Source organism: Hemitrygon akajei, chromosome 2, assembly GCF_048418815.1.
Source record: "Hemitrygon akajei chromosome 2, sHemAka1.3, whole genome shotgun sequence".
NCBI classification, from domain to species: domain Eukaryota; kingdom Metazoa; phylum Chordata; class Chondrichthyes; order Myliobatiformes; family Dasyatidae; genus Hemitrygon; species Hemitrygon akajei.
The window spans coordinates 107,799,660-107,824,340 of NC_133125.1; the positions used below are offsets into that span (position 1 = coordinate 107,799,660).

At 42.3% G+C, this 24,681-nt stretch overlaps 1 protein-coding gene across 3 annotated transcripts in view; it reads right to left on the reverse strand.

The window, feature by feature from the left end:
* Window positions 1–24,681, reverse strand: part of ptpn4a (protein tyrosine phosphatase non-receptor type 4a) — a 227,768-nt gene that overhangs the window by 120,327 nt on the left and 82,760 nt on the right. For all 3 annotated transcript variants that reach the window (XM_073027041.1, XM_073027032.1, XM_073027025.1), the window contains 3 exons: window positions 2,818–2,925; window positions 1,013–1,055; window positions 845–923 (listed from right to left, as the gene is read on the reverse strand). In XM_073027041.1, the coding sequence (XP_072883142.1) occupies window positions 845–923; window positions 1,013–1,055; window positions 2,818–2,925 (230 nt within the window). The remainder of the gene's footprint in view (window positions 1–844; window positions 924–1,012; window positions 1,056–2,817; window positions 2,926–24,681) is intronic.

The window sequence follows — 24,681 nt, forward strand, 5'->3', positions numbered from 1 at the left end:
TGATTTTTTTGAGTTGCATTACCTCATGGTACAATTAAATCAAGTGCAGAACTTTGTCATTTAAATGGTCATTATCACATGGGCTTTTGCTCCTGTATGCAAATTAATTGGTCAAGGTTAAACCAAAGACTACCCTGAAAAGGTGAAAGCTGACATTGCTTCAAAAAGTAAGTTGCTGGAAGAACTCAGTGAGTGAAGCAAAACCTGTGAAGGCATTAAGGTTAGTGGTTGTTTCAGGCTGAGAGGTGGCATCAGGCCAAAAAACATAGAGGGAAGGGGCAAGACAGATGCTATCATAACATGCTAGACATCTCCCCCTTGGTTCCCACAAGCTGTTGGGCATGACAATTGATTAGAAGTGTGATAGGTGGAACAAGATGAGGACGTGGGAGAGGATTGATGGCAAATGGAATCAGGGTTTTATTTTTTGGGTGGGGGTGGTAAGAGTGTTGAGACAGATGCTATAGGTAGATAGAAACAGATAACACTGCTTTCTCTTCATTTTTAAAAAATGGGATTCAAGCTTTCATACTTGAAGATGAATAGAAATTAACTTTTATTGATGCAACCCTCAATTATTTCCATTCAAATGAAAAATGACCATTTGTCCAGTGACTGCATGATCAGCCAGTATAAAAGTATCAGCAACTGTAGTATAAAAAGAGAATAATACAGATAAACAGTATAGGAAAGTGATAGAACAGCTTATGAGAATTATTTTGTAAATCAACTGAAATGGTAAATTAAAAGACCTTAGTAATTAATTGTGCATAAAACTTTCTTCTAACATCTTTTACCAACCCCCCTACACCCTTCCATGGTTTTAAAAATATTCTCAACCCACCTTGTGTATTCTTCTTGCAGCTTATTGAGATCAGTTACGAAAAATTTGACTCTAAAATTCAGGTTGTATGGGGATCCCCCTGCAATAAAAATGATCAGCTTTTTACTTGGGAATTACGTGCAAAAGCAGATGTTTCAGGCAGTGAAATGTACTGAAGTTCAAACTTACTTTTTAGCTGTTTTCTGATGGATTTGTTTGGATCTAGCCATCGCTGGAAAACATTTAAGAAAACAACTTTTAACATTTCCTATCAGACTGAATTACTAAAATGCAAATGCAAAATAAATGAGCTTGCATAAGACAAAACAAAATTCAATTAAAGGTCAGCATTTTCAAAAGGACAACAGCACAATATATAGGATTCTTTTAATGTGTATATTGTGCAATTTTATTTTTAATTCTGTAACTGCAAGAAATTAAATGAGATAAAACCTTTAATATAACATACATGACACGGTAGTGAAGCGGATAGCGCGATGGTATTACAGCTCAGAGGGACCTGGAGCCTGGAATTCAATTTCCAGCAGGTTTCCTCCCACAGTCCAAACACATACCGGGTAGGTTAACTGGCCATTGCAAATTGTCCCATGATTAGATTAGGGTTAATCGGGGTTGTGGGGTTTCTGGGGCAGTGCAACTCGAAGGGACCTGAAGGGTCTACTCCTTGCTGTATCACTGAATAAATCAAATATGTTCCACAAATAGGTAGTTCAGCAATGGTATGCATAAAAAGAACCCAGTTCTAGAGCAGAAACACAGATGTGTAACAGCTACCAGCTTTCCTAGTTATTTCTCCCCTTTCCCAAAGTGTTTGAAAAAGTGCAAAGGAAAATTGCTTTGAGCTATAAAAAAAATTGTTTCCATGTTTCAAAATAAAATTCATGTAGTTGAAAATTCAACCTTGAAATAATACCAACTGCACATTTGTGCATTCATCAATAGTTTGTCCTGTATTTCAAATTCTTTAGACGTTTGCGCTATAGTTTCATATAAAATTAACTTCTTTTTGCACACCAGAAATACATATGCAATTTTCTAGCTACTTACAAATAAATTAGCTTGCTTTCCTTCTGTGTGAGAACATTATCTTCAAGTTAGCATTTTTTTCAAGAATACATGGGAAATGTAGCATAAACAAGACATTAGGCCTGACCTGTCCACAACAACACTAATGTTCATATTGAGCTTCCTTTTAGCTTTCTTCATCAGATTTCAACCCGTCCCTGCCTCTTCTCAACCATACCTGCACCATTCATTTATTTTAATCATAGCAGCAAGTTCAACATCAATCACTGGGTTAAAAGATTTTTTCAAATATTGTCAACCATCTTACATTAATGATTTTATCATGCTTTGACCCACAAGTGGGAGCACTTTGTCTGTGTCTACTCCATTAAAATGTGGATAATTCTTTCCCACTGAATACTGTTTGGATGCATCATGGCTTGGGATGGCAACTGCTCGGCATGTGACCAAGAAACTGTAGAATTTTGGACACATCACATTATTGGTACCATCCTCCCCTCTATAAGACTCTGCTTATGCTTCTTGTTGCCTTAGTGAAGCAGCGAGCATAATCAAAGACCCCAACCAGACTCCCTCTTTTCCTTTCCCATTGGGCAGAGGATACAATCAGCCTCAATGACAGCTTTTATCCCACTGTTAACAGTCTCTTGAGAGGTCTCTTGTACAATAAGATGGACTCTTGACCTCACAACCTATCACATAATCCTGCACTGCACTTTGTTCAGTAGCTTTAGCACTTTATCCTGCATTGTTATTGTTTCACCTTATTCAAACCACAAAGCACTGTAATAATTTCATGTGTATAAGCATTATGCAAGACAATCTTTTGACAGCATCTTGGTACAAATGACAATAAAAAAACCAAAGAAGCCAACTATCATATGCTCTTAACCTGACGTTGAAAAATCAACAATGCAGATTCTCTCAAGTCAGAAAGGAATACTCACAGGGCTGTCTGTTGTATCATCTGCCACTTGTAAACCAAAGTAATCGCGTTCTGTCAAATCAAGATGCCTGAAGACTAAATCCAACAGAACATGTCCCTGATCGTGTTTCTGGAATACAAAACCATAAACTTAATCACACTACAAATTAATTTGTTACAACTAAATTACAATCCAACTTCACCTTGGGAATGAATCCTACCTCTAATGTTTACTATGCACCATTAAGAAAAAACAATTTGAAATGTTTTACTCACAATGTACAACAGATGGCATGTTGCTGTGCCTTGTTATAATCAACCTACTGTAATTATTTTTCTTGGTAGCAATTAAATCAAAAGATCAATTCAAGATTTACAGTACTCATTTTTAACGAGTTCATTTACTGAATTGTGCAAATATATTGCTTTATCACTACAATTACACAAATACATTCCTGTATTAACAGAGTTTAACTGGTGACCCAAACACAGTTCTAATCCTCAGCCAAATATGGTAAGTATGTTCAAGTATTAAGACATGAAAATCTCAATCTTCTGGCAACATCACACCACTGAATTGGCACATCTTTCCAATGTTAAAATTCAAGTAACAGTTTTACTTTGTACTGGATTGTATAATCATTTTCTGAAATAATCTGATGATTCTAAAACCAAATTATCTCAAATTGATGCATCTTTTAACTCTGAAAGGAAGGCCCTCATGTTGAGATTTGCTCCCTTGCCCTGTGGACAGATTTTTTTTTATATATATATATTCAAACAGTAGCTGGATCACACTGCTCACATCTCACCTTTCTAAATTACTCAACTCCACCCAAAGCTTCCTGTGAACTATCCCATTTCAGAATCAACTTGCTATCATCTTATTGAGCTCTCTTTGCTTCGCCATTCTCCAAATAAACTACTGTTCACAACCACCCTTCACAATCTCTTCCCCACTCCCAAGCTTCATCACAAGTGACACTGTTCAGCTGTCAATCTGAGTACTTGCATCTCCTATTCACAGCCACTCTCACAATCTTTCCCCACTCCCAAACTTCGTAAGTGACCTTGTTCACCTGTCTATCTAACTACCGACATTTTATGACCACCTTTTTAAACTCATTTCGCTTATTATAAGTATTTGTTCCAAGTGTAAACTTCCTCCCCTACAATATTCAAAATCATACCTTCTCATCTATCTTTAATAATAAAGAGCCAAAATGAAAAGTTTTATCCCCTCCTATTAACCACCTTTGATTTTTGCACTTTTTCCAAGTGTGGGGCATGGATCTGAGAAGCCTGTCTTAACCATCCAAAGAATCATTAAAGCACAGGAAGCCATTATACACTCTGCTTGATCTGACAAATGTGAACCATAAGTCTGCTCAAGCTCAGGTGTATCAAGTCAAGGTTCAAGATTGTTTAATGTCATTTCCAGTACACAAGTGTAAAGAACGGAAATAATTGTTACTCCGGATCCAATGCAACACACAAAAGAACCATAAGAAACAAATAACAATAATAAAAGCACAATAAATATAAATACATAAGATAGCTTATATGCATAGATTGATCATATGCCAATAAAGATCTAGACAAGGTGTTTTGTAGTGGTGGAGTTAGTGGATGGAGGTGTTGGTCAGCCTTACTGCTTGGAAAAGTAACTTCTTGAGTTACTGGTGGTCCTGGCGTGGCCTCCTCCCTGATAGGAGTGGGATAAACAGTCCATGATCAGGATAGGTGGGATCATTCATAATGTTACAGGCAAAACAGAGCAAATGTGATCATAAAAAAGGATAATAAAAACAATTCTGGATAGTGATGGTAGAATCTGAGGCACATCATGTTTTGGTTAAAGTGAACTGAAAAAATGTAAGCCCAGTCAGAAAAATAAAGAGTTGAGCTTTGGTGGTAGCATCATACATCAAGCTGCAGATCGTAATGAGCAGAGAGCAATTTAAGAATCTGGAACAACTGGAATAATGGGATCCATGCTCACTTCACATTCCAAAAAATGGTGAAAATGTGCTTCACTTGCATTAAAGTTTAGACACCCGAACTCCAAGATGCGAGAGTACAGAAGCTTACATCTTCCATGAGTGTGGATTATATAGGTTAATTTGTATTTTCTGCCATGGGTTGGTGTTGAATAGGATTTGACATTTATGCTCACCATCCGATCAAGCAACTCAACATGGGATCACACAAAAAATAGACAACCACCACATCACCGAGGGGTTGCATTCCCAAAAAATGTATCACAACTTTTTCCATAACGTGAAACTTTAATTCCCATCAAAACCCATGTTATATGTGGAATACATTTCTAGGAGATGCTTTTCTCTTGATAGTAATGATAGCACTACAGCTACTAGTTCATAGCAGCAAAAAACTTGAGACTTGCTTTGAAAGTTTCCAAAGCAAATCTTGAGTGGTCAGCAGTTGCCTTTGGAGTTCCAAGTGATTAGAAATGCTTAAAGGATAGATAGAGTGAGGTAGGGGAAACAGATGGTGCTAATAGGTGAAAGCCTCATGTCTCTACTTACCAACTCCAGCCTTCAGTCTGAACAGAGAAACACACTTTAAATAGTGACATACAGTTTAATGGACAAAATTAACATACCAGCAACACTTCATCAGTGCAGGCAACAAGAAATGCAGTTTAAAAACGTAGGCAAAACTTGTTTTACATTTTGCATTTATTTAAATTCTCTGTCTGACATAATTCCATTACATCGAATTTTATTCTGTATCGTGGATTTCTGGGAACTGATTTGTGAATTCTGTAAATTTCCATATGTTGATGGCCATAACGTGGGGGTTGCCTGTACAGACAATACCATTTCAATAAAGCACCAAAGACACTGAGACATTACCACTCAATAACAGCACACAAAAGTGCCGCAGATCGAGCACTTATGGTTGACAGAACTCGACTCATAACCCTGACATCCCCTCCACAGACTCCGAAGCAAATGCGTAAATTCCTTGGGCTAGTGAACTTTTGCAGGCAGTGGATCCCTAACGCTGCATGTCTGACTAAGCTGCTCACCCCTTTAGCCTCTCCAAAGGCCCCCTCTCCCTTGATAATTGACGAACACCAATCAGCCGCTTTTAACTCTCTTAAGGCCTCCTTTTCTGCCCCACCTGCACTGGGTCGGCCACTGTATGACAGGCCTTTTTCAGTTCTACGTTTCCATTGTCGATTTATGTGCAACAGCTATTCTCACCCAGACACATGGGGACCGGCAGCGTCCGGTTGCCTATTATTCAGCGCCGCTGGACCCGGTAGCCCAGGGATACCCCCCGTGCACTCAAATACTTCCTGCCGTTTAACTTATGGTCACTGCAGCATCCAACTTAACCCTACATCAACCAGTGACGGTCTACTCTTCCCATGCGGTAACTGCTCTTCTAATGACGCACCAAACTCAACATCTCACTCAGGTGAGACTCAGCCGCTATGAGATTGCTCTTATCCATAATCCGTTTCTGACATTCGCCTATTGTACCACACTTAACCCTGCTACCTTTGTGGATCACCCGCCTGACCTTCTATCCGAGCCTCCCCACTCCTGCGTAGACCGAAACCACTTTCTCATTTCTCCGCAGCCAGACCTCCAGGACATTGAGTTCGACAATCCGGACCTGATATTTTTTGTGGCCGGCTCGTCCTTTGTCTCCCCGGATGGTGTCCGGCAATCAGGTTATGCCATTGTGACCCCACACACCACCCTGGAGGTGGCAGCCTTCCACCCACCAGTCTCGACCCAACAGGCTGAGCTTTTCGCCCTCACTCGCGCATGCATCCTCGCCTCGGGTCAGACAGCCAATATTTACACAGATTCACGCTACGCATTTGGGGTCGCTCACGATTTGGCACACTATGGGCGCGGCGGTGCTTCCAAACGTCGGCTGGCAAAAGCATTGCCAACAGCCCCTACATTGACAATTTGCTCAAAGCCATCCAGCTCCCCGGTAAGCTTGCTATTATAAAATGTGCCGCCCACTTATCCGATGACTCTCCTGTTAGTAAAGGCAATGCCAGAGCAGACCTGGCAGCCAAGCGAGGCTCCTCCTCTAAAACAGTAACTGTGGATTCGGCCCCACGCCTTCTGCCTGCCAGGCAGCCGGTTGATAGCCCAGGCATATCCGACATCGCGCAATTACAGGGGGACGCCCCTGCAGCAGAAATTGATGTTTGGAAGAAACATGGTTGCATTATTAATGACGCAACGGGCCTCTGGCAGACCCCAGCAGGTCAGATTTGTATTCCTGATACTCTCCTGCCTGTCCTGCTCGACCACCTCCACTCCGACACTCACCTCGGCAAGGAGGGAATGTGTATGTTGTTATTAAAAACATGGTGGTCCCCCAGTTTGAATGAGGCAGCGGAGAGACGGGCAAGGGGTTGCTTAATTTGCCATGAAGTAAACCCGGGTAAATCTATTAGATGTGATAAAGGGTGCACCCCAACCCCAGCAGGACCGTTTGATACATTACAAATGGACTTTATTGAGTTACCTAAGGTGAATTGTTACAAGTACTGTTTAGTTATAATTGACGTCTTCAGCAAATGGATTGAAGCCTTCCCCACAACGAACAACAAGGCTTCCATGGTAGTGCGAATACTGCTGAAAGAAGTTATTCCTCGTTTTGGTATCCCACAAAGACTCTAATCTGATAACGGTCCGTACTTCATTGGGAAAGTAAACAAAGAACTCTGCAAAATACTAAAGATTGAACAACAATTCCACTGTGCCTATCACCCCCGAGCCGCAGGAATCGTGGAACGTGCAAACGGCACACTGAAGGATAAACTAACTAAATTGACCCTTGAAACAGGACTAAATTGGCTTAAAGTCCTTCCCCTGGCACTGTATCACATGCACATTACACCTCAAACCGGTACCGGGCTGAAATAGTTTACGGGCGCCCAAATAGAACTCCATGGGGCAGTGACCAGAACCCCCCGCCAATACAAGTAGATCTACAAATGATGGGCGAGGAATTGCAGTGTTACCTCAAGCATTTAACTTTGTCTCTTAAGTTTCTACATACTCAGGTGAAGGAAGCCTCAAGACCTGTTCCTGACAGAGAAGGCGAGTGGCAGGGAGCAGAACCAGGAGATTGGGTGTTAATAAGGAACTGGGATCGACCCAAGCTGGGACCCCGGTGGAAAGGACCGTACCAGGTCCTCCTGCAGACCCCCTCTGCTGTCAAGGTGAAGGGACAAGAACGTTGGATTCATCTGAGCGACTGCAAGCGCTGGACCTCGGAGTCGCTAGAAACTACAGATAAATGAAGGGACTGATAAACGGACTTGATTGAACTGTTGTGTGTTTAAATTCCTTTTTCCTTGTGGTGCCACATCCTTGAAATTGTGCTCTGGCAATGGAAGGTAGGATGCTCTTGGTTATCTATATTCTTTTAGGGATAGTGGGGTATAGGGCAAAGGTTGAGGGATGGCTGGATGAGGAACCAAAACCCCTAAAGAGATCGAAGGGGGACATTTCAAGGCAGAAAAGGGATTGGGGTTTCCCCAAAGGCCCCACCCTTGGAAGATCCTCCTCGGGGTTTATAAGTGGTAACTATTTCCAAAACGTGCACAAACAACTGTATGGCACTACAACCATCATTTGCTATCTCCACCCCGCCAGTGTCTCCTTGCTCTTTACCATTTTCCCGCACTGGGATCATGCCGATCAACCCTTCCGATGTGCCCCCACCAGCAAAACATTGCCTGAGGGAAAGAGGGTGGAACTCACCTATGACTCTTCCACGGCCCCTGTCGCGGACTGCCTATTTCCCCCATCCATCAGTAAGCGGTCAGATCATATAGGGGCTGTTCGACTCCTCCCGCGGATGAAAAAAGATCTCTGGTGGGAGGGGAATCCCAAACCCCCAAAGGGCGACCGAGTATATGAGAACTGCTACTTCGGAACAGGGTGGGGATGCTCAGACATGTATGCCTCGAATGACGTCACCTGCTCTCCAAGCCCTGTAGGAAAAGGGAGCGGCACCCCACCAAGGACCCCTTAGGGATCTCTTGCTCTTGCCATGAGACGAAGTGCCAGTCCCTGGCTGGCCCAGGGGGTGCAACTTCTTTGTGGGGAGGGGAACCGCACCGACCTCCGCTCCGAGTCGATGATCATGTATTCCTATGACCTAAATATCGCAGGGGTACCAAACGAGTGTATGCCTCTGTCGGTATAGCAGAATGGAGTGATACCATACACCTAAAGGGTAAGGGTTGCACTGAGACCATGTATACCCTCCCAGGGTATTTTTTCTTCTATAATGGCATTGCCACCAACTTCCTGGAGTACCCATACCCTTCCTCGGTGGCCTATGGCACCTTCCTCCCCACCGCGATCACTTGCCCTGGAATTTGGGGTGCCCTGTCCCGCCCGTCTGGGAGGTACAAGAGAAAGGTCTCCCAGGAATTTTGTGCAGATTACCGAGTCCTGACCACCCTAACCGCAGGTCAGGTGGCCGGATACGGGGCAGCTGGCTTTTTCTCTTTGGGGGCATCAGGAGCCGCTATGGCGGCCCACAATCGGAACTATCTGGCCTGTGGTCTAATGAGCCTCGGGAACGCCACCAGGGGAGCATTGAGACTCATAACTGACAGCCTTAACCAACTGCGGCTCTTCTCCATGCAAAACCGCTATGCACTTGACTATCTCCTCGCCAGGGAGGGTGGGCTCTGTGCTATCGTAGAGGACAAATGCATAATGGGGCTAGACGATGCTACCGCCAACATAACATGGTACATGAACAAAATAGATGAACAGTTAGGATCCATCAAGGAAGAAACAGGTTGGGCAGGATGGGGGAGACTGGGGACCAAGTGTGTGGAAGGACTGGTTAATTAGTGGGGCTATTTAATGGGGATTTTTGTCTGTATCACCATTGTCAAATGTGTCCTGAACCGCATGATGGCCTCGTTAGGGGACCTGCTGCCGGCTAAGCCACTGATGGTAGTACGAGCAACCGTCGAGGCCACCGAACTCCTCGAACCTGCACCAGAGGATTTTCACGATATTGATGAATAATCATTTCATGATCACAGGAGGGAATGAGAATGTGAAAAGGGTAAGGGGTACGTGTAGAAGGGGTGGGCGAGGGGTAGTAGTAAACTATGTAGACAGGACCAGGGAGAGGATACGTAATTGGGGAAGTGTAGGAGAACAGGGAAGAGGTAGCTAAAATAAGATGCCAGACAGCATGTGGCAACCACAAAGAAGAGGAACCTTGCGACCACAAGACAATGTGTTCGGCAAAGTATTTTGAGCTCTATACCTATTTTGAGTGTTTTGCTTGCGTCCATACCCATTCCAAGTATTACACTTGCATCTATGCTTATTCCAAGTATTTCACATGCTTAGCTATACAATAGCCAATCAATTGATGAATTTGAATCAGTAACCATATTTGTGAATGTAGTACCCTGCTTTTGGGTATAAGTATGACCTTTGTAAACCGACAAATTGGGAGTTGGCTACCTTACGCCCGAAGTGCGTGGGGCTGCGAACTCCTCTCCGAATAAAAACCGTTTCAGAGGTAATTTCGTGTCTCTGGTCTTTTTCCTCAACTGAGCAGGTTAATAATTTCAGGTTGACAAAAGTCCAGATCAAAAATTATCTGTTGTAAGCCAAGCACAACCACATCCCAAGAGAATGTAATTAGAATCATGTATTCAGAATCCCATATACGCTACCATGTACACATCACAAGTTCAGTCTTCAGGGAAAGGAAGTGGTAAATTCATTTATAAAACTTCTGCCTCCTTCCTCAAGTGGTTTACCAAGTAAACAGCTTCAGCACTAAAGTTGTACATGCACAGATAATACTTGGAAAGATTTTTAAAAATTGATTTTAATAAATAACACCAATGAGCCTTTTGAGTTGTTGCAGTGAAAAGTCCAAATTATGGTGAATGCACAAAAGGAAATGGATTGTTATAAGACAATGCATTGGTTACAGACAGTAGTCAAAGAAAGGTCTTGTACAAAGAGGTCCAAATCTAGAAGATGGTAAGACCATAAGATATAGGAGCAAAATTAGCCCATTTGACCAAATAAGTCTGCTCCACCATTTCATCATGGCTGATCCAATTTTCCTCTCAGCCCCTATCTCCTGTCTTTCCCCCTATCCCTTCAAGCTCTAATGAGTAAAGAAACTATCAACCTCTGCCTTAAATATACATAAAGACTTAGCCTCCACAGCAAATAATTGACTATTGTATCCAGTTCTGCTAGTATTGCTCTCCTTAGAATGAGGTTCTTTTTTTTGTACATCTTGTTTGTAAAATAACTGCATTTGGCCCATACAGTCTACTCCACCATTCAATCATGGCTGCTCCTTTTCTCCTCCTCAGCTCCACTCTCCAGTCTTCCCCCCATATCCTTAGATGCCATGTCCAATCAAGAACCTATCTCTGCCTTAAGTACACCCAACCTCCACATCTAATTGTAGTAACAAATTCCACAAATTCACCACCCTATGGCTAAAGAAATTTCTCCGCATCTGTCTTAAATGGACACCCCTCTATCCTAATGTTGTGGCCTCTTGTCCAAGATTCCCCTACCATGAAAAACATCCTTTCCACATCCGCTCTTAGGCCTTTCAACATTCAAAAAAGGTTTCAAAGAGATCTCCCCTCATCCTTCTAAATTCTAGTGAGTACAAGCCGAGAGTCAAATGTTCTTCATAAATACCCTTTCGTTCCAGGAACCATACTTGTGGACCTCCTCTGAACTCTCTCATATGCCAACATATCTTTTCTTAGATAAGGAGCCCAAAACTGTTCACAATACTCAAGGTGCGACCTCGCCAGAGCCTTCTAAAGCCACAGCATCACATCCCTGCTGTTGTATTCTAGACCTCTTGAAATGAATGCTAACATGGCATTTGCCTTTCTCTCCACCGACTCTATCTGCAAGTTAACCTTTAGGGTGTTCTGTACAAGGACTTCCAAATCCCTTTGTATCTCAGATTTTGGATTTTCTCCCCATTTAGAAGATAGTCTGCACATTTATTTCTACAACCAAAGTGCATGGCATGCATTTTCCAAAATTGTATTTCATTTGTCACTCTCTTGCCCATTCTTGTAATAGGTCTAAGTCCTTCTGCAGCCTACCTGTTTCTTCCACATACCTGCCTCTCCACCAACCGTATCATCTGCAAACTTGGCAACAAAGCTATTTACTCCATCATCTAAATCACTGACATACAGCATAAAAAGAAGCGGTCCCAACACCATCCCCTGCAGAACATCACTGGTTACTGTCAGCCAACCAGAAAAGGTTACTTTTATTCCACTGCCTCCTACCAATTAGCCAATGCTCCAACCATGCCAGTAACTTTCCTGTAATACTATAGGCTCTTAACTTGATAAGCAGCCTCATATGTGGCACCATGTCAAAGGCCTCCTGAAAGTCCAAACATACAACATTCACTACATTAACTTTATCTATCCTACTTGGAATCTCCTCAAAGAATTTCAACAAGTTTGTCAAAAAAGATTTTCCCTTAAGGAACCATGCTGACTTTGTCCTATCATGTCCTGAGTCACCAATTACTCCATAACCTCATCCTTAACAATTAACTCCAACATCTTCCCAACCACAGAGGTCAGGCTAACTGGTCTACAATTTTCTTTCTGTTGTCTTCTTCTTTTCTTAAAGAGTGGCGTGACATTTGCAATTTTCCAGTCCTTTGGCACCTTGCCAGAGTCCAATAATTTTTGAGAGATCATTACTAATGCCTCCACAATCTCTGCTGCTACCTCTTTCAGAACCCTAGGGTGCAGTTCATTTGGTTCCAGGTGACTTATGTACCCTTAGGTGTTTCAGCTTTTTGAGCAACTTCTCCCTTGTTATAGTACCTGAACTCACTTCACTTCCCTCACACCCTTCAATACCTGGCACACTGCTAGCATCTTCCACAGTGAAGACTGATGCAAAATACTCATTTAGTTCAACTGTCATCTCCTTGTCCCCCAGTATCATTTCTCCAGCCTCATTTTCTAGCAGTCCTATTCCACTCTCATCTCTTTTTTTAACTTGAAAAAAGCTTTTACTATCCACTTTGATATTGTTTACTAGCTCACTTTCACTGTTCATCTTTTCCCTCCATTGCTCTCTCTAGGGTTTTAAAAGCTTCCCAACTCTCCATCTTCCCACTAATTTTTGCTTTGTTGTATGCCCTCTCTTTTGCTTTTACATTAGTTTTGACTTAGCCTAGTATTTCTTTGTTTTTGGAATACATCTATCCTGCACCTTGCTCATTTTTCCCCAGAAACTCATCATTGCTGCTCTGCTCTCCAAGTTATTTTGAATAACTCCTCTCTCATACCACTGTAATTTCCTTTACTCCACTGAAATAATGCTATGTCAGACTTTACATTCTCCCCATCAAATTTCAAATTGAACTCAATTATTTTGTGATCACTGACTCTTAGGGCTCTTTTACCTTAAGCTGCTTAATCACTTCCAGTTCATTACATAACACCCAATCCAGGATAGCCGATCACCTAGTAGGCCTAATGACAAACTCAACCTTGAGCTCCACTTCCAATCTGATTTTCCCAATTGACCTGCATGTTAAAATCTCCCATGACTAACATAACGTTGCCCTTTTGACACGCCTTTCTTATTTCCTATTGTAATCTGTGGTCCACATCCCAGCTACTGTTGGGAGGCCTGTATATAACTGCCACCAGGGTCCTTTTACCCTTGCAGTTTCTTAACTCAACCCACAAGGATTCAGTACCTTCCAATCTTATGTCACACCTTTCTACTGATTCTTTACCAGCAGAGACAAGCCATCTTCTCTGCCTACCTTCCTATCCCTCTGATACAATACGTGACCTTGGACATTCAGCTCCCAATTACAACGGTCCTTCTTCAGCCACGATTCACTGATGGCCACAACATTATAGCTGATAATCTGTAATAGTGTGACAAGATCATCTACCTTATTTCCTATACTCTATGCAGTGAGATACAGCACTTTTGAGTAATGTATTTCTACCCTTCTTGATTCTGCATCCCTAATACACTGAAACTCACCCTGCTGGCTGCAATTAAGTTCTATCATCTGTCTGTCCTTCCTGACAGTCTGACTGCATGCTTTTTTACCATCTGTCCTACCCTGAGTACCTTCACTCTGGTTCCCACCACCCTGTCAAATTAGTTTAAAACCTCCCCAACAGCTCTAACAAACCTGCCTGCGAGAATATTGGTTCCACTTGGGTCCAGGTGCAACCCATCACTTTTGAACAGGTCACACCTCCCCCAGAGATCTATTACCATTTAGATTGAAGAATATAACCCATTAGACAGTCTTATAACTTCAGCAGCGAGAGTCACAAGAGGGAATTCAGTAATGTGGTCCTTCTGATATTAACTAAAAACAAGCATGTTTAGGGAAACTGAAACCTTATTTTGATGAGAATAATCGAGGAAGCTTTGATGATTGAGCCCAATCACTTTGCACCTTCATCAATTGATACCATCATGCAATTATGTACCATGAGGGAGATAATTACATCATGCATTCCTGACTTGGTTAACTATTGATCTGTTAATATTGAATATGGCCCTCAGCACAAATAGTGACAATTCTAGTACAGGTCGACATCTTGGGATGAAACCCCGGTGGATTCACAACAGGATTATTTTGGGATTTTTTCCCTTCACATCCCAGCATCCTCATACAATCAGTGGTGACTTTATTAGTTACATCTGTAAATCTGCTTATTTATGTAAACATCTAATCAGCCAATCATGTGGCAGCAACTCAATCCATAAAAGCATGCAGACATGGTCAAGGGGTTCAGTTGCTGTTCAGACCAAACATCAGAATGGGGAAGAAATGTGATCTGAGAGAATTTGTCTGTGGAGTGATTGTGAAGCCAGATAGGATGGTTTGAGTATCTCAAACCGCTGATCTCTTGGGATTTTCGCACACAACAATCACTAGAATTTACAGAGAATACTGCAAAAAAAAACTTCCAGTGAGCAGTAGTTCTGTTGGTGGAAACACCTTCTTGATGAGAGAGCTCAGAGGAGAATGGCCAGACTGGTTCAAGTTGACAAGAAGGTGACAGTTAATTAAATAACTACATGTTACAACCGTATGAGCAGAGCACCATCTTTGAACATAAAATGTTGAACCTTGAAGTGGATGGGCAACAGCAGCAGAAGACCATACCGAGTTCCACTCCTGTACCACTGGAGTGGCCACTGAACATTGTGGTACAGTCGGCCCTCCTTATCCGCGGATTCCACCAACCACAGATCGGGAAAACCCGGAAGTTCTCTCTCCAGCACTCGTTGTTTGAGCATGTATAGACTACTTTTTCTTGTCATGATTCCCTAAACAATACAGTATAACAACTATTTACATAGCATTTACATTGTATTAGGTATTATAAGTAATCTAGAGATGATTTAGAAGTACAGGCAGTCCCCAGGTTATGAACAAGTACCGTTCCTGAGTCCGTCTTTAAGTCGGATTTGAAGCCGGAACAGGTACATCCGGTGTTATTTAGTGTCAGTTAGTCAAACGTTTGTCTTTGTATATAGTTTATATTTTACCTTTCTATGCAAATAAAACACTTAAGAAATGTATATATTTCAATAATTAAACCACTGCATTGCTTAGTAATAATTGTAGCTTTCAACAGGGCAGTGCCTTTCACATGCTCCGTTAAAATTGTTCCGATCGTTGACCGACTGTAGCCTAATGCTTTTCCAATGACCGACAGAGTTTCTCCTCTTTTTGATCGCTTTATTACTTGCACTTTAATTGTGATCGTGATTATTTTCATGAACAGAAACACTGCGGATTCAGAGCTCCCCTGGGTCCTGAAGTCTACCGCACTGAGACAGGTTAAATACAGGACTTGAGCATCCACGGTTTTTGGTATCTGTGGGGGGGGGGGGGGGGGCCGGAATCAATTGTCCGCGGATAAGGAGAGCTGGCTGTATATACAATCATAAAAGACATATACAAGATGAAAAGCCGAAGTCTTTTCCACAGGGTAGGGTGCCTTAAAGCAGAAGGCATAGGTTTAAAGTGAGAGCAAAAAGATTTAAAAGGAAGCTAAGGGATAACAGGTTCACAGTGAGGGTGGTAGGTACATGGAATGAACTGCCAGAGGAAGTGGTAGAGCTACACATACTGTTATGACCTTCAAAAGGGATTTGGACAGTGACAAAGATAGGAAAGGATTAGAGGGATTTGGGCCAAATGCAGACAAATGGGACCAAATGAATTAACCAATCGAATACTGAAAGGCCTAGACAGAGTGGAGGTAAAAAGGATGTTTCCTATAGTGGAGGAGTCCAGGAACAGAGCTTACAGCCTCTGAATAGACAGACGTTCCTTTAGAATAGAGAGGATAATTTTTTTTTAAGCCAGAAGGTAGTAGATCTGTGGAATTCATTGCCACAGACAGCTGTGAAGGCCAAGTCATTTGAGTATATTTAAAATGAAGGTTGATAAGGTTCTTGATTAGTAAGAGAGTCAGAAGACAGAGAGAAGACAGAATAGGGTTAAGAGGGATAATAAATCAGGCATAATGGAATGGTGGAGAAGCCTCAATGGGCAGAATAGCTTAATACTGCTCCTATGTCTTATGGTCCCCTCATCATTAGGGGAAGAATTCCCAACTCCAACAACTGGGATATGCTGAATGACATGGCAGTGCATTATAACTAAAAGATTTAGTTACAGGCAGTATTAACATTACATTTAAGCCAAGGAAGGCAGCCAACAAGTTTATGGTTCTGATGCTGACTGTAATATTGCTTTTTTAAAGGACAGCTGCTGTTAAATGTTGATAGAATCTTGTTCTCAAATTAATGCCCTTTGAGTGCCCACACATATACTGACATGGATAGCCCTGAATGTTTATCATTTGTCCGTTTTAAATTGGTAGTATCTGTGGGGATAGAAACATTTTAGTATTTTAGATTGCATCAGAGGTGATGAAAGGTTAGTTTATAATATTAACATTGTCTACATCTGCTCAGTTCAGCATATTAACATTTAACACATCAGAAGATTTTGATTTTATTTCAGACTTTAAAAGGCAAGTATTTTGCTTGTGTCAAATTCCACTTTTGCTATTTATTATAACTGCATAATGCAATACATTGATGGTTGGTTTAGAACATTCGTGTTAAAGGTCTACCTGACATGTTTGAAGCCAGCCTGAGTGGAGATAACTGAGCAATCACACACAATCAAGCCTGGTGACCACATTTCTATAGCTGACAAGACAGACTTCAACATAAACAAGAGAAAACCTGCAGATGCTGAAAACCCAAGTAACACACACAAAAAGCTGGAACAACTCATCAAGCCAGCAGCATCTATGGAAAAAAGCAGTCGACGTTTCGGCCCAAGACCCTTCAGCAGGACTTAAACCACCTATCTTTATTTAACCTTTATTTACTCATCTTTCATTTCCTTTGGCCAAAGAAATCACTTCATTGAAAAGTTACTTTCTGTTTCTTCCATTCTTGAATCAGATGCCTGAGTAAATTAATTGTTTGCCTTGAGTAACATTTGTGTATGGGACATTGGAAAAAAGTTGAATTTCCCCATGGGGATGAATAAAGTATCTATCTATCTATCTATCATTTGTACAATTCTTCATGTACATGTTAGAGTGCACGATTCATAACTGATCCACAAAACATTCAATAATAAGCTATCTCTGAACTCAGAATGGAGGAAAGCCTAAAGAAACGGGTGGTCAATACAACACAGAAAGGGGTATTCTTAAAGACTTCGTTTGAATATTAATGTCTTTGAGAAACCCAATTTCTCAGAATCAGAGTTCAAGAGGTTATCCAAAAGCTGCAAATAGACCACCTGCTAGAAATTCAAACATGGCAAAGAATTACTTAAGAACATAAGATATAGGAGCAGAATTAGGCCATTTGGCCCATCAAGTCTGCTCTGCCATCCCCTGCCTTCTCCCCATATCCCTTCATGCCCTGACCAATCAAGAATCTATCTGCCTTAAATATACATAAAGACTTTGCCTCCACAGCTGTCTGCAGCAAAGAATTCCACAGATTTACCACTTTTCCAGCTAAAGAAATTCCTCATCTCCATCCAAAAAGAACGCCCCTCTATTCTGAGAGCTTGTCCTCTGGTCTTAGACTTTCCCATCATAGGAAACATCCTCTCCACAACCACTCGATCAAGCCCTTTCACCATTCAATAGGTTTCAATGAGGTCACGCCACATTCTTCTGAATTCTAGTGAATACAGGCTGGGAACCTCTGGGAACATCCAACACTCTTCATATGACAAGTCGTTCAATTCTGGAATCATTTTCATGAACTTCCTTTGAACCTTTTCCAGTTTCAGAACACCCTTTTCTAAGATGAGGGGCCCAAAACCACTCAAGACTCCAAGTGAGGCCTCACCAGTGCTTTATAAACATTACATCCTTGCTCTTATAGTATATTCTAGTTCTCCTGAAAGAAATGCTAACATTGCATTAGCCTTCTTCACCACAGACTCAACCTGTAAATTAACCTTTAGAAAAGGAATCCTGCACAAGAACTCCCAAGTCCCCTTGCGCCTCCGAACTTTGTATTTTCGATTTAGAAAATAGTCAACCCTTTCATTTCTTCTACCAGAGTGCATGACTGTACACTTCCTAACACTGTATTCCATTTGCCAGTTTTTTGCTCATTTTCCTAATCTAAGTCCTTCTGTAGCCTCTCTACTTCCTCAAAACTACCTGCCCCTCCCCCAATCTTAGTATTGCCCGCAAACTTTGCAATACAAAGCCATCAATTCCACCATCCTAATCATTAGCATACTGTGAAAAATAATCTGACCCAACTCTGACTTGTTTCCCAAGAACCTGCTTTCTAGTAATGGTAACTTCACACATTTCATTACCTGACACCTGGAACTTCCACCATACTGCTAGTGCCTTCCACAGTGAAGATTGATGCAAAATATTTTGATACCCTTGCGAATGAAAGAACCTATCAACCTCTACTTTAAATATACCCATGGCAATGAATTCCACAGATTCACTACCTTCTGGCTAAATAAATTATCACTGTTTGAAAGCAACATCGTTCTGCTCTGAGGCTGTGCCCTCTAGTCCTAGTCTCTCCCACGAATGGAAACATCCTTCCACGTCCACATTTTTAGGTCTTTCAACTGATGTCTTCTACCCCATTTGGAAAGAGAAAGGCGAGGAAGATGCTCAGGGTCTCAAGAAATACCACAATTATCATCATCTTCAGGGAAAATTTCAGTTGTGGTAGCTGGAGTATTTTGTTATCTAACATATTACAAAGTTCCTTCAACCTCCCTTTCTAACTGGCTGAGAAGCTACACCTGGAATTTCACTGCAAATTCCACTTAATGGACATAGTTGTCACCACGTCCATATCCAAGCTTAAAAGCTAAAATGCACAACCACCATACACATATTTTTCTACCTCACTAACATATTCAATGTTATTAATCAGGAGGAGCTATGTACGATCATAATCAAATGCTGTCACTTGCCTGACTCGTTTTACATCTTTAATACAAATACATGCAAAGCGTGATCGAATTTAATGGTCCATAACATACTCAATCCCAGAACTGACTGGGATCAGGCAACAATCTATTGGAGGAACACAGCACGTCAAACAGCATCTGTGGGATGAAAGGTACTGCTGACACTTTGGACTGAAAGCCTGTACCAGGACTGAATGGGGTCAAGGTTGTATGATTGCTTCAACTGTCTTCCCAATCTTTCCTGTTCCAATATTATGCCTCAGCTCCAACAAACATTCAGCTAAAGTGACATTCATCTACAGAATAATCCGCAAACATTTGATATCTGGTACTCAACCCCAGTCAGGAAACTACATAGATGAAAATTTAGGCAAGGGCTCAGAGCTAAATCATCTCCACTAAAATACACACTGTATGAAACATTCAGAAGGCAAACTGTCCTCTACCAACCATTGTTTCAATCAAACTCCTTGTCCATTCCATGAAAACGGATTGGTTTTCAATTTCAGAAGCTAACAAAGTCAGATGTCAATGACAAACTTAGAAATCAACCTACAGCCTAATGCAATTTTTTTCTTTAAGACAACTAGCACTCAGGTGCAGTCTCACCAATATCTTGCTTTAGCACAACTGCATTATACTTCATTTCTTTTCAAGACTAATAGTCTTTTAGCTTTCCTAATAACTTTTTACACCTACTTAGTCTGCTTTTCACTAATCTAGATATTTCAGCATGTTACATGTCAACTGCCGAATATTTATCGATTTGCTTATCTCACTATATTCCTTCACATAATTTTCTCCTTATAGCCTACTTTTTCATCTGTTCTTTTTGTTTAAATCAGTAAAGGGATGTCAGGCTGAACCAGCATTTCCCTTTGAGAAAGTGATGATGAGCTGCCCTCTTCAACCACTGCACTCCATGAGACATGAATAAAACGAAAGCTTTTGCACATTATAATCTTAGTCATTAATAAAAATTGCAAATCGTAAAGGCACAGCATTGTTCCTTGTGTCATTCCATTGTTTACAATGTGCAAACTTTATATTTATCCTAGCCTTCTCTTGGACAATCCTTTGCGAATGCCAAGATGTATTATTCTTAATGGCATGGTCTATTGCATACTGCAGCTTAACTAATTCCCATAGCACAGTTTGTGCGACAAGAGACTCAAGCATGCCAGGACTCAAAGAACTGAATTACTGAGTCATCTGTGATTCTGAGATACTCCCCAGTAAACCTCAGACCAACCCACTACTACTGACGAAATCTCAGTTACCAGTAGTTGGACTGTTGCCTTCTATGGCAGGGCAATTCAAAGGCTTATCTAGATACTTAAATCTTGAAAAAAAAAACCCCTGCCTCCACCATGCTCCCAGACAATGCATTCCGTTGAGATGAGAGCATTTTTAAGAAGTAAGCCTTAATGGCCAAGCCGAAAATATTTGAATCGAATAGGCTACATGGAGAAAGCTAACTTTCATTAGATGAACTTTCATTACAATCACTGACGAACTAAAGGGATTAGCTAACAATTCAAGCATTTAATTCCATTTCAAGACTGTTTAATGTCATTTCCAGTACACAGTGTAAAGGAAACAAAATAATTGCTACTTTTGATTCGATACAGCACAAAGAAAAACCACAATATGATAAACACAATAACAACACAATAAATACATACAAATATAACTACAATAAGATAGCTTATACACATAGTTTGTACATAAAGTGATGCTAGGCAAAGGAGTGTCTGTACATAAGGTGACTAACAGGAAATGATAAAATAGTGGAAGATGAGGATGTGGTGGGGCGTGTAATGGGTGGAAGTGTCTGGCATTCCTGGCATATATGCTACGTAGCCTCCTCCCTGATGGGAGTGGGACAGTCCATAAGCAAGACGGATGGGACCCTTCATGATGGCACTGACAGTTTTCAAGCAGCTTTCTGTATACGTGTACTTGATGGCAGGTAGGCTGGTGCCAGTGATGTGTTGGACAGTTCTGACGACCTGTGCTAGAGCCTTTCTGTCTGCCACTGTGCAATTTCCAGAACATGCAGTGATGCAGCTTGTGAGGATGCTCTCAACAGCACATCTGCGTAGAATAATGCGAGTACAGATGTGTATTGTCCAGCTCTCTTCAGCCTCTTCAGAAAATAGAGGTAGAATGTGTTCTGGTACCATGAGCGGTTGTGCAACATGTGCTTTCCCAAGAGTGTGACACTGCTTGCAGTTTCCACTGCTGTAAAGAAGGGTGTGAATGGTGCGAGTTCTCTTGAAGTTGATACAATACTGCTTACATGCAAATATCCAACAATAGGAGCTTAAGCAAAGACTTTCACAAAGCCCTTCATGTTAAGAGGCACAAGAACTTATAGCAGGTCTATCACTTCATTAACAGGTGGCTGCTTGTAGGGTTGTCCATCTGGCCTGAAGATAGGTCGCATAAGTCTCATCACCAGTCGAAGTGACATCGCCAGTGCACAATTGAGTTCATTTCTGCCTAGTGCTTCCATTCATATTGGTCTGTCTCGTTGTTCTGATTGGTTGGCGATTGCGCTGGGTCCCAGTCAACCGGATAGCTGAGTGATCCCTGCTGCCCCATATCCCTAGTTATCGGTTGCTGTCAGCATTGGTTCCTCAGGTGCCCGCAGCTCACCCTTCAGCCCGGATCCCACAGACACACGGGTTCGTAAATTGCATCCTGTTTAATATGCAAACATGAGGAAATCTGCAGATGCTGGAAATTCAAGCAACACATACAAAATGCTGGTGGAACGCAGCAGGGCAGGCTGCATCAATAGGGAGAAGCGCTGTCAACGTTTCGGGCTGAGACCCTTTGTCAGGACTAACTGAAAGGAAAGATAGTAAGAGATTTGAAAGTAGGAGAGGGAGGGGAAAATGCCAAATGATAGGAGAAGACCGGAGGGGGTGGGGTGAAGCTGAGAGCCAGAAAGGTGATTGACAAAAGGGATACAGAGCTAGAGAAGGGAAAGGATCATGGGACGGGAGGCCTAGGGAGAAAGAAAGGGGGAGGGAAGCACCAGAGGGAGATGGAGAACAGGCAGAGTGATGGGCAGAGAGAGAAAGAAAAAAGGGAGGGAAAAAAAAACAAAAAACTAAATATATCAGGGATGGGGTAAGAAGGGGAGGAGGGGCATTAACGGAAGTTAGAGAAGTCAATGTTCATGCCATCAGGTTGGAGGCTACCCAGCCGGTATATAAGGTGTTGTTCCTCCAACCTGAGTGTGGCTTCATCTTGACAGTAGAGGAGGCCATGGATAGACATATCAGAATGGGAATGGAACATGGAATTAAAATGTGTAGCCATTGGGAGATCCTGATTTCTCTGGTGGACAGAGCGTAGGTGTTCAGCGAAATGGTCTCTAACCTCTCTCCTTCCGAACACTCTGCTCTCCACTCACTCCGCACCAATCCCAACCTTACTATAAAACCCGCTGATAAGGGGGGGGGGGGTAGCTGTTGTAGTCTGGTGTAGTGACCTCTATCTGGCCGAGGCACAGCAGCAACTCTCTGATACTTCCTCCTATTTACCCCTTGATCATGACCCGACTAAGAAGCACCAGGCCACTGTCTCCTATACCATCAACAACCTTATCAGCTCTGGAGATCTCCCATCCACTGCCACCAACCTCAGTTCCCACACCCCGCACTTCCCGTTTCTACCTCCTACCCAAGATCCACAAACCTGCCTGTCCAGGTAGACCCATTGTCTCAGCTTGCTCCTGCCCCACCGAACTCATTTCTGCATACCTTGATGCTGTTTTATCCCCCCCCCCCCCCCCGTGTTCAATCCCTTCCTACCTATGTTCGTGACACATCTCACGCTTTGAATTTTTTCAATGATTTTAAGTTCCCTGGCCCCCACCGCCTTATTTTCACCATGTACATCCAGTCCCTATATACCTCCATCCCCCACCAGGAAGGTCTCAAAGCTCTCCACTTCTTTTTGGATTCTAGACCTAACCAATTCCCCTCTACCACCACTCTCCTCCGTCTAGCGGAATTAGTTCTTACTCTCAATAATTTCTCCTTTGGCTCCTCCCACTTCCTCCAAACCAAAGGTGTAGCCATGGACACCCGCATGGGTCCCAGTTATGCCTGCCTTTTTGTTGCTTTGTGGAACAGTCCATGTTCTAAGCCTATACGGGTATCCATCCCCCTTCTTTTCCTTCGCTACATCGACGACTGCATTGGCGCTGCCTCCTGCACGCATGCTGAGCTCATTGACTTCATTAACTGTGCCTCCAACTTTCACCCTGCCGTCAAATTTACCTGGTCCATTTCTGACACCTCCCTCCCCTCTCTTGATCTTCCAATCTTCCAGGTTACCATCCAACCTGATGGCATGAACATTGACTTCTCTAACTTCCTTTAATGCCCCTCCCCCCCTTCTTACCCCATCCCTGATATATTTAGTTTTTTTTTGTTTTTCCCCCCCTCCCTTTTTTTCTTTCTCTCTCTGCCCATCACTCTGCCTGTTCTCCATCTCTCTCTGGTGCTCCCCTCCTCCCTAGGCCTCCCGTCCCATGATCCTTTCCCTTCTCTAGCTCTGTATCCCTTTTGCCAATCACCTGTCTGGCTCTCAGCTTCACCAGTCTTCTATCATTTCACATTTGCCCCTCCCCCTCCTACTTTCAAATCTCTTACTATCTTTCCTTTCAGTTAGTCCTGACGAAGGGTCTTGGCCCGAAACGTCGACAGCGCTTCTCCCTGTAGATGCTGCCTGGTCTGCTGTGTTCCACCAGCATTTTGTGTGTGGTGCTTCCAGTTCAATATGCTTGTTAATAGAGTCTTCCACCGACTCTCTTTCATTTCACAATAGGTGGTGAAAAACCAGTCCTTTCAAGATTGCTCTGCCATTCAAAGCAATAAATCACCTTTCCTGGGCTCAACTCTTCTTTGCCAGTTCTCCATAAACTGCAAACTTAACAACTTTCTCATCCAAGCTGCCAAGTGTAAACATGGATGACAAATAACAATGGATGCAGGAGCAATTCCAACAGCATGCCACTGACCATCCTCTGCCTCCTTCCACTAAACCAGGTTTGGATACGATTGGCTAGCTCATCCTGAATCTTATGTTCTAAACTTCCAGACCATCCTACCATGAGGGAGCTTGTCAAAAGCCTTGTAGCTATGGCCTTTTGTTTGTGATTCTCCCTATATTGAAAACATCTACCCTATCAAATACCCTTGGATTTTGTGCTTTTGTATAAAGTTACCCCTAATTCTACTATACAACAAGCAATACAGGCCCAAACTACCTAGTCTCATGACAGGAAAACACTCTTGCC